This window comes from Gekko japonicus, unplaced genomic scaffold (assembly GCF_001447785.1).
Source record: "Gekko japonicus isolate JY-2015 unplaced genomic scaffold, Gekko_japonicus_V1.1 scaffold849, whole genome shotgun sequence".
NCBI lineage: Eukaryota > Metazoa > Chordata > Lepidosauria > Squamata > Gekkonidae > Gekko > Gekko japonicus.
Genome location: NW_015163112.1, coordinates 377,591 through 394,261, shown reverse-complemented (window position 1 = coordinate 394,261; position 16,671 = coordinate 377,591). Strand labels below are relative to the sequence as shown.

Sequence of the window (16,671 nt, the reverse complement as noted above, 5' to 3'; positions counted from 1 at the left end):
CAAAGCTTCCTTTGTCAGATCCAGGCAGGAACGGTGTTGGGTATTACAAGTTAAAATTACACTCAGTGTATCTGGGGTTAAATGTTTGTTTGTGTTGCTCACAGGAAGTCACATGTGTTTCATGTAGCCAATGCTGTTTTAGGAGTAGAAGCCTGGGGAATCTTCTCCCTGCTAGGAGTTTGATTGGAGTGATCGTGTCAAAGTGTTTTAGCATTTTATGGCTTCTCTTCCCGTCTTTGTTTGGAGTTCTGAAGCAGAAAGAAGAGCAGCCATTATCTCTCTTCTAGTCTTGTCTTTGTAGTGTAAAGAATTTAGCTCCGTTGTTATTTTCATCCCAGTTACCCTTCCCTATGCTAGGATGTAGTAAAAACTTTCTATTTTAAACACACACTGACTCTGAAGTCTGAATTATTTTACTCTGGCACTTCTAAGCTATTTTATCTCTGCTAAAAACCAATTTTTAAAACCCAACAAATGGAGGGCCCCGAGTCCTTCTATCCCAGTCGGAAGATGAGACGGGTGTTGCAAAGAAAAGATGCATTGTATTTTTGAATCCCGACACCTTTTTAGGACTCCGGGATCTCCATTCCTGCAGGTATCTGACTCTCGAACGTTCGTAGCCCAAAAAACCTTGTGCGTCTCGAAGGCGCTACTGAACACGAATCTAGAGCTACAGACACAAAGCGCTGCTTTTAATCATTAAGTGCTGGATCTACTTCTTGGAAAGGATTACCACTCTTGGAAGGTGTTCGTTCAGTAGTTGGCAGGCAAAGCAACCCAGCTGGCTTCCTCTTCCTTGCCCTTTTCCAAGCTCCGGCTTCCTGACTGTCAGATTTTCCCCTCCCAATTACCTCGATCAGCAGCTCCTATTTCCCCAGCCCTGCAAACTTGTTTTCATTTAATTTTCCACAAAATAAACTGACCAGCCAATGACTTAGCCTGGCAAGAGCAGACGTAATTTTTTCTTCTTCTAGAAAATATGCCATTTTGGAACACTCGAAAGAAAGAAGAATTTCTTCTTTTATTTATACCCTGCCCTTCACTACCCAGAGGAGTCTCAGAGCGGCTTACAAACTCCTTTCCCTTCCCCTCCCCACAACAGACACCCTGTGAGGTAGGTGGGGCCGAGAGAGCTCTTTACAGAAACTGCTCTTTTTTCAAGAACAGCTGTGCCAGAACTATGGCTTGCCCAAGGTCATCCAGCAGGTGCAAGTGGAGGAGTGGGGAATCAAACCCGGTTCTCCCAGATTAGAGTCCGCGCACTTAACCACTACACCAAACTGGCTCTCAAGTTTGAAGAAGAGGAGGAGGAGGAGGAGGAGAGGAGATTGGATTTATACCCTGCCCTTCACTACCCAAAGGAGTCTCAGAGCGGCTTACAATCCCTTCCCTTCCTCTCCCCACAACCAGATTCCAGAGCACCATGTTAAAGCACTACCATTATCTCAGTCAAGCAAGCCCTAGAAATAGGCCAATACATACTTAGGATCCATGATTATGGCTCATTCTGAACAGTGATCCTGTTATGCACCTATTACTTCAAATAAAAGTAAAACCTCTTCTACAAGTGTGTGCTTTGTTGATGCGATGGGAGTCTGACACCTTGGGACCCTCGCAGTGCTTACCGTGTACGTTGACCTCTCCGATCTTTGAGGGCGGGAACCGGCCCCAAACATCCACCAGGCTGGCCGCGTGGATGACCACGTGGGCTCCTCTCACCGCGGCCTCCACTTCCTGCAGGTTGCCGATGTTCCCCTTGATCAGGACCACCTTACCTGCGAGGAAAGTTTAGAAAAAGAAGGTGGGACTCCATATCCGGGGGAGGAGTGTAACCTTCAAGCTGGGAGGAAGACCAGCATAGTCCCGCCCTCCGTGGGCCAGCACAGTTGGGCGTGTCGCCTTATTCACACCGACAACAGACCGCTCGACCTTCCTCCAGTTCCTAGTCCCATTCCACCTCGCCGGAAGAAACACAAGGTGGTGCAAATCAGGATTGCTTCCAGCCCTAAACCCTTCACAGTAGGCAGAGGGACAGATCTTACGGTTTCAAAGAGCTTTGCAAGATCTTTGCATTCCATGGCTTGCTTGCTTGCGTATGGGCAGAGCTTGGAGGGCACCAAGGACCATGGGAACACTGTGCGTGAGTGGTGGCAGTGGTGGCAGTGCAAGGTATTGCCAGGTCGCAGCTGACTTATGGCAGCCCCGTAGGGTTCTCAAAGCAAGAGAGGTGTTTGGCCACTCTCTGCTTCTGTGTGGTGACCCTGGACTTCCTGGGTAGTCTCCCGTCCAAGGACTGGCCACGGCCGACCCTGCTTAGCTTACAAGATCCGACGAGATCGGGCTCGCCTGGGCCACCCAAGCCGAGGCACTCCTCCGGTTGGCCTCCCTGCCTGCTTCCACCTCGAATTTTCTCACCCGTCTGAATCTACAGGCTGCAACCACACACACTAAAATAATGCACTTCCAATCCTCTTTCAGCGCACTTTCCAACTGGGTTTTGCCAGTTCACACGGGAAAATCCAGTCAGAAAGTGCACTGAAAGTGGATTGGAAGTGCATCGTTTGGCGCGTGTGGTCGCAGCCCGCTTCCTGCAAAACAAAGATTTTCTGCACCTCCCTTGTGGTGCAACAGATACTTCCCTCGACGCCCTGCATCATTCCGGCAGATCTGAGCAATCCTGTTTACAATAGTTGAGCAGGGAGAATCTGAACTGACTGCATTCTTTAGGGAAGGAAGGAAAGCCAAGTACAGCTACCTTCTTATGTAACCAATACATTCCTTCTAGAAATAGCAGTCCCCTTCTTACCCACATAAGTGGTTCCCCATGAAATTATAAAACCAAGAACTGCTTCCCTATAGACAGCCTCAGGGATAGGAGGGGGAAACAGAATACTTGCCACCGTAGTCTGTCTGTCTAAGGAAGTGTGCATGCACACAAAGGCTCCTACTTTGAATAAAACTTTGTTGGTCTTAAAGGTGCCCCTAGACTTCTCCCTCCTTCCCTCCCCCTCTCATACACACTCTAAGGTAAAGGTAAAGGTTCCCTTGCTCGAAAGCCAGTCGAGTCCGACTCTGGGGTTGCAGTGCTCATCTCTGTTTCCAAGCCGAAGAGCCAGCGCTGTCTGAAGACGTTTCCGTGGTCATGTGGCAGGCATGGCTAAACACCAAGGCGCACGGAACGCTGTCACCTTCCCACCAAAGTGGTACCTATTTATCTACTTGCAATTTCTTGCTTTCCAACTGCTAGGTTCGCAGGAACTGGAACTAGAGACGGGAGCTCACTCGGGTCTCGAACGGCTGAACTACCGACCACAGCCTGCAGTTCAGCGTCTTAACCACTTGAGCCACCGCAGTTCCTCATACACACTCTATCCCTCTCCAAATGCCTAGAAAGGCCAACCCTTGCCAGTCAGGTTCACCCATTCAGATACTAGGCCCACTGGAGCCTGCGTTAAAAGTTTAACATCTAGAGAGTGGTTGGGTGAAACAACAGGTTTCACAAGACAAGGAAGGCTACTGAGGTAGAGAAACAAAGCCAAACACCACGGAGGTGAGGGTGGTTGGTGCAACCACTAGGGATATGACCCATTTGGGCTCCTGTTGATTTTTCACCCAGTGCGTTACCTAAAGTTCATCTCCAGCTGTGCTGATATGAGGACTACCACATTTTTATCCTGCGTTCTGCTTTAACAAGGGACCTTTGTGCTCCAGTTAGTGCTGGGAAGACATCCAATTAACTGCTGGCTACTAAATTCCCAAAGGGAGAGTGCCTAGTTCAAGGGCGGCTGCTTCTCGGCCCTGTGTCTCACTTCCAGGCGAGATTCTTGCATCCCCATTTTGCCCTTCCACTACTTCCCCCTCCTCTCCTTTTCACACTGAACACCCAGCCAAGGGCTGTCAACTCCGGGTAGGGAGATCCCTGGAGAATTGGGGGCAGTGTCTGCCGGGGGGGGCAGAGACCAAGGGGAGGGGACCCAGCACGGGATGTTGCAGAGCCCACCTTCCGAACCTGACGCTGCCTCCGGGAGAACCGATCGGTGCAGCCTGAAGATCAGCTGTAATTCTAGGAGAGCTCCAGGTTCAACCTGGAGGTTGGCAGCCACCCTGATGAACAGTGCTGGGGCTCTCTCTGAAATGTCTTCCCTCGCTTTGTGGTATTTTCAATGGAGACAGATCGCGTCACTGCTGTTTTGGGAACCTTCCGCCATGGACACGCTCTGGGTGATTCACCTGGGGTGGTTCCCATCCAAGCTCTACCACTCGTACGGCAGACAAAAGGATTAGCCTCTGGTCTTGCTCCTTCCTTCTTTACCTCAGGAGCCTCTGGCTTTATTTTTTCAGTAAAAACCGACGCACGTAGGCTTATCTTCCCCCTTGTTGTTTTTTAAAAGGAACCATTTTAAACCGTTTCAAAACAGCTGCAAAACTGCTCCCCGGATTTGGGGAGGGGGAAGGTAGAAGACAGGTGTCTTGACCAAGGCTCCCTCTAAGACGTGGAGTCTTGTGAGCAAAAATTCTACTTCGTGAGCTACTGGCATTAAGGTTGTGAGCGAGCGATTTGGGTGCCGCATAATTCAGTTTGCTCTGGAGCCCTCCTTCCTGAGGTGAGCCGGAGGCTAAAAAACTGTGAGCTAGCTCACACTAACTCAGCTTAGAGGGAACACTGGTCTTGACTGACATGAATATTAGCCAGTTGGACTCCTTCACTACTGGCTTTTACTGCAAGCGTGCAGACACCGCTCTGGAAAGGGGGGAAAGTCTGAAATGGACACCATGAAAATACTTGCAGCTCAATTCCACCCCCCCCCCCGCTGATAAAAGCAGAACTTGTCCAGGATGCTGCCGATCCACCTCAGGTAAGTCACCTCTGGATAGCCAGCCCTTTCTCTAGGGGAGAACACAGGTGGAAAAAAGGCCCTGTACCCCTCCCTTGCCCCTGGCTAGGCTGCACCTCAGAGGAGGAGGAGGAGGAAGAGTTGGCCATACACCCCACCCTTCACTACCCAAAGGAGTCTCAGAGCGGCTTACAATCTCCTTCCCTTCTCCCCCCCACAACAGACACCCGGTGAGGTAGGTGGGGCTGAGGGAGCTCTGAGAGAACCACTCGAGAGAACTTGTGACTGACCCAAGGTCACACCAGCAGCTGCATGTGGAGGCGTGGGGGATCAAACCCGCTTCTCCCCGATTAGAGTCCGCCACTCTGGACATCTACACCATGCTAGCTAGCTCTCACCCCTTTTTTTATATGGGTTCTTTTGAATGCGAGAAGCTGCCTTATATCGAAGTGGATTCGTGTTAGTGAGTCTCTTCTCCTCTGACTGGCTCTGCTCACCAGGGTCTCATGCAGAGCTCAGGGGCAGAGCACCTGCTTGGCATGCAGAAGTTCCCAGGTTCAATCCCTGGCATCGCCAGTAAGGACCAGGTGATGTGAAAGGCCTCTGCCCGAGACCCTGGAGAGCCACAGCCCGCCTGAGTGGACGAGACTGACCTTGCTGGACCAACAGTCTGATTCAGTACAAGGCCAAACGTTTCCTAAACGGGACAGAAGCGATTGTGTATGAAATGACAAATATATTCCGGAAGGGAACCGGATCTCAAACGGTTCTGCCTGAAATGACAGACCAGAAACCGTTTGGGAACCGTTCCTCTTCCGGAATATATCGCCTGTCTGAAATTCCTCATGGTGACCAGAACTGTACATGGCATTCCTTTCGCATGCCCGGCAGACACTGACCACTGAGCCACGGCCCCTCCCACTGAAGTGAACAGGGAAGCCAGCTTGTGCCACAGCTTTAGTCGATAGTGCACATTAGAACACCGAAGGGCTCTAGAAGATCAATATTTAGTCACCCAAGCCCCCGTCATTGCACATTCCTAAACCCCCGTAGCTGGTGTTTGTTCAGAAGAATTTCCTCCGTTCTTACACAGATGGTGTCTCACTTCCTTTGAGACATTTCAGATAACGGCAAAGGCTTACCTAGAAACCCTGCCCCTTTAAGACAGCAGGAAAAGATGGCTGCATCAGCAGGACTTCTTTACACTCAGCAATTCACTGTAAGTGTTCACGTTCTGCAGAATTTTTAGAAAGCACTCCCATTCAAGCCAGGAGGATTGTATGTGGATGGGGGGGGGGTGGAATTTGGTGGAGGGTACCTGTGAACCCCACAGTTCACTTGAGCTGCGGTGGCTCAAGTGGTTAAGACACTGAACTGCAGGCTGTGGAAGGTCGGTAGTTCGGCAGTTCGAGACCTGAGTGTGCCGCATGATGGAGTGAGCTCCCGTCTCTAGTTCCAGCTCCTGCCAACCTAGCAGTTCGAAAGCAAGAAATTGCAAGTAGATAAATAGGGACCACTTCGGTGGGAAGGTAACAGCGTTCCGTGTGTCTTGGTGTTTAGTCATGCCGGCCACATGACCACGGAAACGTCTTCGGGCAGCGCTGGCTCTTCGGCTTTGAAACGGAGATGAGCACCGCAACCCTAGAGTCGGACTCGACTGGCTTTCGAGCAAGGGAACTTTTACCTTTTTTTTCTTTACCTGTGAACCCCACATTTTTTACAACAGCCTCAGAAAAGTCACAGAACCACCAGGTTGGAAGGTACCCAGAGAACTCTGGCCTTAAACCGTAAGTGTGAGCTCCCGGTGCAGAGAGGCCTGGTGGAAACACAAAAAATTGCACTTCACATATTTCTTCCCAATAGTTATTTATTGCTTCTTTTATCACTAACTTTCCCGTTTCCAGGGATGCCAGGCTGCTCACAAGTTAGCCCATCGGATGCACAGGGTATTTTCTCCCCTTTCCCCGTCCCCAGAGTACAGCTTTTGGGATGGCCATTCAGGGCGCCTGCCCTCGCTCCTCAGCCTCTTCACCTCTGCTGCTACCAAGTAATTCGCTTAGGAATGGTGCCAAGAATAGAAGAAAGAACAAAGGGACAGAGTGAAACTTCTCCATCAGTGGAAATAACGGTCCACAGAAAACTAATTGTACAGAGTAAACACATCCTGCCCCGAGGGCATCCTTGACCCAACACACAAGATTACTGGTATTCAGGGTCATAAAACACCACAAAGGCCCACAAGCAAGGGTGAGTTTGGAAAGCATTTTACAAGTCCATGGGAGGATAAGCCCAGCCACAGAGAACAGACAGAATAGCCACCACGCTCAGAAGAAGAAGAAGAGATTGGATTTATCCTCCGCCCTTCACTCGGAGTCTCAGAGCGGCTCACAAACTCCTTTCCCCTCCCCTCCCCACAACAGACACCCTGTGAGGTGGGTGGGGCTCTTTTTCAAGGACAGCTGTGCCCAAGCTTGCGACTGACCCAAGGTCACACCAGCAGCTGCATGTGGAGGAGTGGGGGATCAAACCCGGTTCTCCCAAGATTAGAATCCGCACACGTAACCACTACACCAAACTGGCTCTCAGGAGGAGGATAGCTTCGATCACCAGATACTACAGAGAGGCAGCTAGCCGGTTCCTGGTTGCTTCAGTGCTTAGTTCTTGTGGCCCTTTTTTACACGCCCAGGGAAATGCTGATCGCCACTCTGGGGTCAGGAAGCAATTTTTCTCCAGGCCAGTTTGGCTGGAGATCCTGGAGGCTTTTTTGTCATCTTCTGGGTGTGGAACAGGGGGTCACTGGGGTGTGTGTGGGGGGGAGGTATTTGTGACTTTTGTGCATTGTGCAGGGGGTTGGACCAAATGACCCTTCCAACTCTATGGTTCTATTGGCTTGGTTTGAGTCCTTCTGGCTGGCCACTGTAAGAGACTGAACGCTGGGCTCGGTAGACTTTTAAAGATCTCTCGAGGCATGGAAAGCCAGGAGGGCCAGCGTTCTTGCTTGTGACAGAGGAAATCCCCCCCCCCCAAAAAAAAGCCAAAGAAGGAATTCAGTCATCATGTTCTCTTTCACATGCATGCTGCCCACACAGGAAACCCTGCGTCACCTTCTCTGGAAATCCTGCAGTGACGGAATCTGGGGTGAAACACCTGCTGGGAAGGAGCCCCGGTTACGTCAGCTGCCCTTCCGGCCTTTGCCGGGACCTGCGGCCTGGCCTCTCCCCTCCCCTCCAAAGGCCTTGCCAGGCTGCCCTCCCCCCTCTTCCTTGCTAGGCAAGTTGTCAGGAGGGGACACAAAGATGGAAACGGGTGTTTAAATCAGTGGAAACCTGACGCTTTGGGATGTCAAACGGCTGGGTGCGAAGTGGGCTCTCTTTCCTTCCCAAGCATCTCCTGGCACCTTGTCATCCGGCTTTTTTAAAATCAGAGATTTATAATTACTGACTGGTCACACCGGGCACCCATTCTTCTTGTGGGAAATGTCCAAGCAGCTTCAAAGGGGTGCTTGGCCTTCCCCTGTCCTGGCAGTGACCAGGCTGAGAGGTGTCCCCGCCCAGGAGTGGAGGGGAAGCGGCCTTCAAACCGTTCTCTGGGGGGGGGGGTTTACAGGCCCCGGCTGTGCTGACACTCGGCTTGACACAGACAGCCTGAGCGGTCTAGTGGTCAGAATGTCATCAGACATTTGCATGTCTCCCCCACAGAGGCTTTGCGGTTGGCTGAGCTAACTCCTCTGCCTGCTCCCATACCCCCGTAATGAACTTGCTTCTTCCAGGAACAGAGGAACAGCCTGGGTACGCGGAGGGCCACTAGAGCTTGCGAAGGAGGCCCCCAGAGAGAGAGAGCCAACCCACAAGGGGGGCTGCAACATCTGTTTCGGGAAATATACCCTTTCTTTCCTTCCTAACAGAGACCCAACACAGATAAAGGTAAAGGTAAAGGTCTCCCTTGCTCGAGAGCCAGTCGAGTCCGACTCTAGGGTTGCGGTGCTCATCTCTGTTTCAAAGCCGAAGAGCCAGCGCTGTCCGAAGACGTTTCCGTGGTCATGTGGCCGGCATGACTAAACACCAAGGCGCACGGAACGCTGTTCCCTTCCCACCTAAGTGGTACCTATTTATCTACTTGCAATTTCTTGCTTTCGAACTGCTAGGTTGGCAGGAATAGATAACATCCCCATTATCTCTCCCCCCCTTCACACCATTTATATTCACAGCCACCCCCCTCTGAGGTAGGTTAGGCAGAGAGAGGCGTCCAAGGTCACCCACTGAGCTTACAGGGCAGAACTGCACTTGGGCCTCCTACATCTTGGCCTGACACTCTCTAAATCACTTTAACGTTCTGCCAACCTGCTTCTGGGTGTCACAATCTGTTGTCGCCCCCAGAAACTCTTGCAAGATGTGTAACTTATGTCCAAAGAAGACACACCTGTGATGACAACTGGCATCTTGCCAATATTCAACATGAGTGAACCTGTGGAGATTTACAGATGTATGGGGGGATATCCATGTTTGATCATTGAGCTTAAGACCTTTGGTCATGGAAGCTAATAAACATAAGAATAAGATGTATGGGGGGGGTTAGATAAGCTGTTCAGACATCCCCTCTCTCTCACACCTCCGGTTTCTACCTCCAGGACTTAAATTACCCTCCTCTCCTTGTGTTGACTGACATACCTGCTCACCATATTCCAGGGGGGTTTTTGAGAGGGAGAGAGAAGAGGGTATTTTTCTCTCTTTGAGTTATCGTACACTATATTTTCCTACACACACACGGGGTGTTCCCCGGCTCTGTAGAAACTCGTGCTTTCTCTGTGGGCGGCCGGGTTTCACTACCTTTGTGCTTGGCGTGAGCCAGCCAGGCAACGGTTTATTTACCAACATGCAGACTGCTCTGTGTTTGTGAGGAATTTCAAGACACGCACACAGTCTTCCCTTAGAAACTCTGTGCCACAGCCGCAGAGCAGTCAAAGTTTCACCACTCTCTTTCTAGAGTCACATTAGCCTTTTTGGGGGGTCAGTTCCAGGGCAGAGGGTGCCAAACGTGGCATCGGTGGTGCAAGCTGTGGAAGTTCATCTCCGTGACAAAGCGCTTTCTCCCTTGTCTTTTCACATTCAAAGGCTTGTTCATCCAGGACTGGAGCCAAAATGGAGGACAGAACCTTGGCCACAAGAGGAGCGGAGATGCCTCCTCCGCTGTAGCGATCCTTCAAGCCAGCACCCTCAGGAGTTCTCCTCAGTTTTTTCCCCTAACCCCCCCCCCCATTTTCCCTGACTGAAAAGAGCCTCTTGCTACCATCTACGCTAGTCACACTTAGGCAACCCAGAGATATTTTGGCAGCGAAGGACCCGTCTGACACGGCCAGGCACAAGGCAGGCAATGCGGCGCAACGGAGTCGGTTCTCTCTCTCGTCTTTTCACATTCAAAGGCTCGTTCATCCAGGACTGGAGCCAAAATGGAGGACAGAACCTTGGCCACAAGAGGAGCGGAGATGCCTCCTCCACTGTAGCGATCCTTCAAGCCAGCACCCTCAGTTCTCCTCAGTTTTTTTCCCCTAAAGCCCCCCCCCCATTTTCCCTGACTGAAAAGAGCCTCTTGCTGCCATCTACGCTAGTCACACTGAGGCAACCCAGAGATATTTCGGCAGCGAAGGGCAGGCACAAGGCAGGGAATGCGGCGCAACGGAGTCGGTTCTCGGGGCCAACTCCTCCGCCCAATGCAGTCATGCATTCCCTCTGCGGTGATCCACGGACCTTCCAGACAGGTTCACAATGGAAGGGGGACAGCTTCCAAAGGTGCCTGCGGCCATTTTAAACTCCCCGCTTGGAGGGCTGAGCTGCGGGGAAACTGCTGCGTTTGTGACACTCCACCGCCTCTCCCCTACGGCACCCAACTGAAAGGCTTCCACTGCTCAGCTGCTACCACACTGAGGAGAGAACATGTGAGGCCAGTCCGTCTCAGGGAAAAGCAGACGTGACAAAGAGCTCAGACCTCCGGGCGTGTAAGAAACAAAACACGCAGGCGTGGGCAGCCTCAGATCCACATCACGGCCACGGCTAGAAGAAGAGAGGGACGTTTAAATCTTGCTCAGCTTTCCTAGTCAAGGTCAGGCTGCCTGTGCAGTTACTGTTTAAAAACAGGAAGAAGAAGAAAAAATACATGCCCTTGAAAAGCCTGTCCTCTTTCCTTTCGCACAGCAATGGCCGCAGACAGACCAGTTTTGACTTGCAAAACTGAGCTGAGGTTGAAGGCCGAAATCCCCTCCCTTCTTCCCACGCGGCCCCAATCTGCATCTTGGCTGCGTGAGAAGCTTACCCACACGCAGAGGAAGCTGCCTGATGGCGAATCAGATCATCGGTCCACCGAAGTCAGTACTGTCTATTCAAGGAGTCCTGAGGCTCTCCGGGGTTTCTGGTGGAGGTCTTTCACATCGCTTCCCGTCTGGTCCTTTCAACTGGGGAGGCTGGAAATCGAACCTGGGACCTTCTGCATGCTGAGCAGATGCTCTCCGACTAACCCACAGCCCCTTGACCTTCTGCAGACTGACAGAGATGCATCTGCCTTGCCGCAGTCGCTTCAGACTGGGAACAGCCAACAATACAGTCACTGGGCTGCTCCCAGCCTTCCAAAGCTTGTCCCCGGATCCACACAGGCTCAGTGGACTCCCACCTGCTGGCTTACTTCCTTGGGGGGTGGGGGAAGCTCTCGGCAGGCTGGTGCTGCTCCCAGGCCCGGGCTTGCCAAAGCTGCACCAGATTTGTGCCGGGGAGGGCTGAGCCTGGTCTCGGCAAAGTCCTTTGGTTCCGGTTAGTTGGAAGAGGTGGGCCAGCCCCCCCTGCCCTTTCTGGACACTGATGACGCAGCAGCCCCTCTCTCCCTGACCTGGAAGGCCCAGAGTAGCCACTCTCTCGTCAGGTGTCGGAAGCTAAGCAGGGTCAGCCCTGGTTAGTGCTTGGATGGGAGACCGCCCAGGAAGTCCAGGGTTGCTGTGCAGAGGCAAGCAATGGCAAAACCACCTCTGAACAGCTCTTGCCTTGAGAGTCCCATGGGGGGGAGGGGAGTCACCATGAGTTGGCTGCGACATGACGGCACTTCACACACAGACGCCCCCTCTTTAAAGGGGCTTCTTCCATTCGGCATTCCAGGAGACGACCCTGTCCCTTGTCATGCCTTTGGAGAATACCTTGCTGGAAAAATCAATACGAACAGAACGGCTAGTCCTGGCATTCTTCAGGGTCTGACTCCCTCTCCAAGCCCTCCAAGGGCCAAATCTCTGACCGGAAAGGGGGATTCAACCAGTCTCAGACGCAGTGTGTGGATTTTTAATGCTCAGCCGGGCGTTTCTCACGTTGCAGGGGCCCATTTTAAACCAATCGCCGGGGAAGTTTCTTTAAAAGGTTAAAGGGGGAAAAAGGAAACACCTTTTGTCACAGTGCAGGACCAGCTGTTGCAGAGTAAATGCAACAAAGGGAGAAAAGTCACACACACACCCAACAACAAAGGGGAGGGTTAAGGCAATAGCCCTTTGAATGAGAATAGGAACGTTACACAAATATCCCCATTTTCGCCTGGGTCATACTGGCAGGCAATTCCAATTTCAATCTGTGTCGGCCAAACAGAACAGGAACCCAATGGAACTCTGTAGACCAGCATAATTGACTCCAGCGTTAAGTTTTCATGAATCGGGGCTCTCTTCAGCAGACGCACGAGCCAACAATATATATATATATATACTCAAAGTTGCCGAGTGCAGAAAGGGGCAGAGGAGGGAGATTTTACAAAGAAAGGCCTGTTTCAGGCCAACTGGCTCCTGACTGCATCTAAAAAAAAAGCTCTGACCAGGAAAGAAAGGTACACAATTGAACCATTATTCAAGGGAAGTGTACCTGACCATGGCACCAAGTTATCTAAAATGAGGCCTCTGATTTAAATCTCTGCCTCAGTTCACCTTGGTCTAAGAAACGACTGCATTATTGTAATGCCTGGAGCCATTCTGTAACACCATTGTTCGCCCACCGAGGAAGGCCAATTGGCTGGAACGCGTTTGGTCAGCGTCAATGATGGTCTTATCTTTAGGATTAATGTATGATTTTATTCTGAAGCGAGGCTATTACTTGGGCCTATATTTGCTTTTATTGAACATGTAATAAATACATGTATATTTTCATACATTTGGTAATCTTTATGCTTCAGGTTTAGAGGCAGAACTATCGGGGACCCTGGTATTCTGGTTTCCTTAACCTTTTGGCTCTCGATTCTGACTCAGTATGAGGGAGCGCCATGTGTCCCTGTGTTCAAACAATGTCTAGTCAATATTCCAGTTCACTCTGGAATGAAATGTTAATCTCCAAAGCAGGAGTTCAGCGGGACCTTTCCTAGTGTGTGAGGCAGCTTGAATTCCTGAGCAATCTCTCAATCTCTCTCTCCTGGCCCCCTGGAGGCCTCCAGTTTTCCAGCAGTAGCCTTTTGAGACATTTCAAAATGTCAGGCTGTTCAAAACAAGCAGATGCTGCTGCCGTCTCCCAAAACACGCTTCCAAGTCCTCCAGATGAAAACCCATCAGACATGCACAACGCCCATCAGACACGCACACGCGCCACTCATTACGGCTCTGGCTCCAAAGAGAAACCGAAAGGGAGGCGGCTGTTGACGAAAGCCAGGAAACTCTTGACCTGCTACTCCCTTGGGAAGCGGGGGCTCCTCGCTGGACTGCGAAAACAAAACAAGGCAAGCGGCTCGTGCCGGCTTCCCCCTGGACCCCCCAGTCCTCCCCTCAACCAAGTGGCTCAGATTAATCGAAAAAAGCCAGGCTGCGTCCATGACGTAGTCAAACATAATGAGTACCCGGAATAAACGGGTTGGGAAGTCCTTTAAGGTGCCACTGGACTTCGCTCTTATTTTGCTTGAGATTTACAGCAGGGATCTGCTACAGCAGTGGTGGCGAACCTATGGCACGGGTGCCAGAGGTGGCACTCAGAGCTCTCTCTGTGGGCACGCATGCCATCGCCCCAGCCAGGCCCAGACCATCATTCCAGTGTCGAATTCTCTCTGCCAAATAATTTCAAGTAAATGAAAGCATTTGGGATTGCTTTCCTCACTTTGTTTGGATCATCTTAAGTTACTTAAATTACCCTCCTCTCCTTGTGTTGACAGACACACCTGCTCACCATATTCCACGGGGTTTTTTGGAGGGAGAGAGAAGAGGGTATTTTTTTCTCTTTGAGTTATCGTACATGCGACAAATAAGTGGGTTTTGGGTCGCAGTTTGGGCACTCTATCTCTAAAAGGTTCGCCATCGCTGTGCTACAGAATTTGCGGCCACCTACACCTTCCAGCCCCATCAGCTGCTGCTGCATGTCTACAAGGAATGATGCCACACGGCCTCTGGGGGTGGCGATTTACCATTTCACGACGGAGACACTTCCCTGATCAAAGAATGTGGCTTTTAGGGAAGCATCAACATCTTCTGAAATTTAAAGCCACCATCTGTGACTGCACAGGCTGGGTGTATCTCAGATGCAAGCGTACTTGAGGGCTGACGCAGACGTTACGGTGAACATAGGCCATGCCTGCATTCGCCCACTAGCGTCTGACTGGCTGGAAGACAATTCTGCGTCCACCTGAGCTTCCTGTACGAGGTGGATGATTCAGGACCAGGGCATGGAGGGAGAGGAGACCTCGGTCCTCCTCCCCCAGCACTGAAACAACCTGGAGAGGGGACCATTTGCCAAACGGACCCAGGGGCAGACTTCTTTGCCCTACGAGAGAAATGGACAGGTTTTCCCAATGGAGCAAATACCACTTCCCGGGTGGTGCTTCAGGTGAGGAAAACAGTGCAGGAGGGTGTTGGGTGTTACAAGTTAAAACACTTCTTCAGTATTTACTGGGTTAATGATGTTTGTTAAATCACATGTTTGTTTGTAACCAATCAGTTTAGAGAGTTAGAAAGCCCTGTCACGTCAGATCTAGTTTGTTGTTCTGATTGGAGACCAAAGTGCCAAGTATTAGCATTTTATGGTTCTTTGTCCTGAGCAAGAAGAAGTTAGTCTTCGCTCTCTTCTGCCATGTTCTGTCTAGCTGTAAGGATGTAGGAATATTAGCTCTTTGTTATTTTACATCCCGTTTTAGAGTAATGCGGGGGGTGGGGGGGAGGAGGAATGGACTGTGGATCAGTAGTAGAGCATCTGCTTGGTATGCTGGAGGTCCCTCCCAGGTTCCATCTCCAGACACCCCAGCCACAAAAGGATCAGGTGATGTCAAAGGCCTCCGCCTGAGACCCCGGGGAGCCGGTGCTAGTTAGAGTAGACAATACTCACCTTGATGGACCAGTGGTCTACTCTGGAGAAAGGGGCTGTGGCTCAGTGGAAGAGCCTCTGCTCAGCATGCGGAAGGTCCCAGGTTCAATCCCTGGCAACCCCAGCTAGAAGCATCCAGTGGTGTCAAAGACCTCTGCCTGAGACCCCCCAGGGAGCTGCTTCCAGTCAGAGCAGACAATACCAATACTGGATGGACCTCCGTGTTCCCCCTAAGCTGAGTAAGTGTGAGCTAGCTCACAGCCTTTTAGCCTCTGCCCCACACATTTTTGTCCTCGCTCAGGAAAGAGGGCTCCAGAGCAAGCTGATTTATGCAGTGGCCAAATGGCTCGCGCACAACTTTCATGCCAGTAGCTCGCAAAGTAGAAGAAGAAGAGATTGGATTTATACCCCGCCCTTCACTACCCAAAGGTGTCTCTGACTGGCTTACAAACCCCTTTCCCTTCCCCTCCCCACGGTGGGGCTGAGAGAGCTCTGACAGAAACTGCTCTTTTTCAAGGACAGCTGTGCCAGAGCTTGTGACTGACCCAAGGTCACATCAGCAGGTGCAAGTGGAGGAGTGGGGAATCAAACCCGGTTCTCCTAGATTAGAGTCCGCACACTTAACCACAACACCAAACTGGCTCACAAGACTCCAAGAATTTTTGCTCACAAGACTCCACAGCTTAGAGGGAGCATTCCCTAAGGGCCTGATTCAGTACAATGCAGCCTCATGGGTGATCTCACTAATGATGTCGCCATGGTCCTTGAGCACTTGATGTGGGCAGAGGGAACAGCAGCACATGGGGATCCTCTGGCAGCTGGCAGCGATCAGCATCTAGGGCTGCAGAGTGGGGACAAGATGGGACCCAATGTCCCAACCGCAACCCCTTCCGTTTCCTTCCCACAGGATCCTTCTGGCAGGGCCTGGATACTTCTGCAGGTCCCACATTCCTTCGTTCAGGACAGCCAAGTGCCAGGTATTCCCACGCAGCTGGCCGAAGGATCCCCGGGTGTGCAACACTGGATGCAAACCTCTTACCTCTGTCCAGCTGATGCATGCTTTCATCCAGGTGCAAGTCGAAGACGCGCACTTCGGCAAGGTCGGGCTCCTTCTCCAGAAGCATCCGGACCAGGCGTTTCCCCAGAAACCCACAACCGCCCGTCACCAGGTAGACCTTGCCTCCGGTTGTCGACATGTTGCGTCCTGGGGGCGGGAAGACAAAAGGAACCCTGTCGTGAGGACAGATGGGAAAGGGCCGGGCGAGGAACAGCAAGTCCAAGACGGTCGGTGGGACATCAGGAACGAAAGAACCTGGCCAGGAAAGCAAAGCATGAATCCCCAGCTCAGGAGCTTAAACTGGGTGGAGAGGAACTCGCACCCGGGATTCTCGGGTTCTGCCCGGGGTTAAGGGAAGGGCTGGCAAGAGACAAAAATCAGTAAATACAAAATAAATTGCTGAACAAGTTCACAAGAATAAATGTGCTGAAAATTATTCAAAGTTCCATGATGTTATTTAATACTTGTTTTTCATAATGGTTTTCAACAGGTG

The 16,671-nt window shown here is 51.4% G+C and overlaps 1 protein-coding gene and 1 non-coding gene across 2 annotated transcripts in view; one reads left to right on the top strand and one right to left on the bottom strand.

Annotated features, from left to right (window-relative positions):
* The window catches only part of HSD3B7 (hydroxy-delta-5-steroid dehydrogenase, 3 beta- and steroid delta-isomerase 7), a 57,586-nt gene that overhangs the window by 19,318 nt on the left and 21,597 nt on the right, over positions 1-16,671 (bottom strand). Inside the window, exons 2-3 of the mRNA XM_015406826.1 lie at positions 16,161-16,325; positions 1,626-1,775 (exon numbers count right to left, since the gene is read on the bottom strand). Of these exons, the coding sequence (XP_015262312.1) occupies positions 1,626-1,775; positions 16,161-16,317 (307 nt within the window). The 5' untranslated portion in view covers positions 16,318-16,325. The remainder of the gene's footprint in view (positions 1-1,625; positions 1,776-16,160; positions 16,326-16,671) is intronic.
* Positions 15,174-15,245, top strand: TRNAA-AGC. Its single transcript has one exon. It is a non-coding gene; the product is annotated as a tRNA-Ala (tRNA).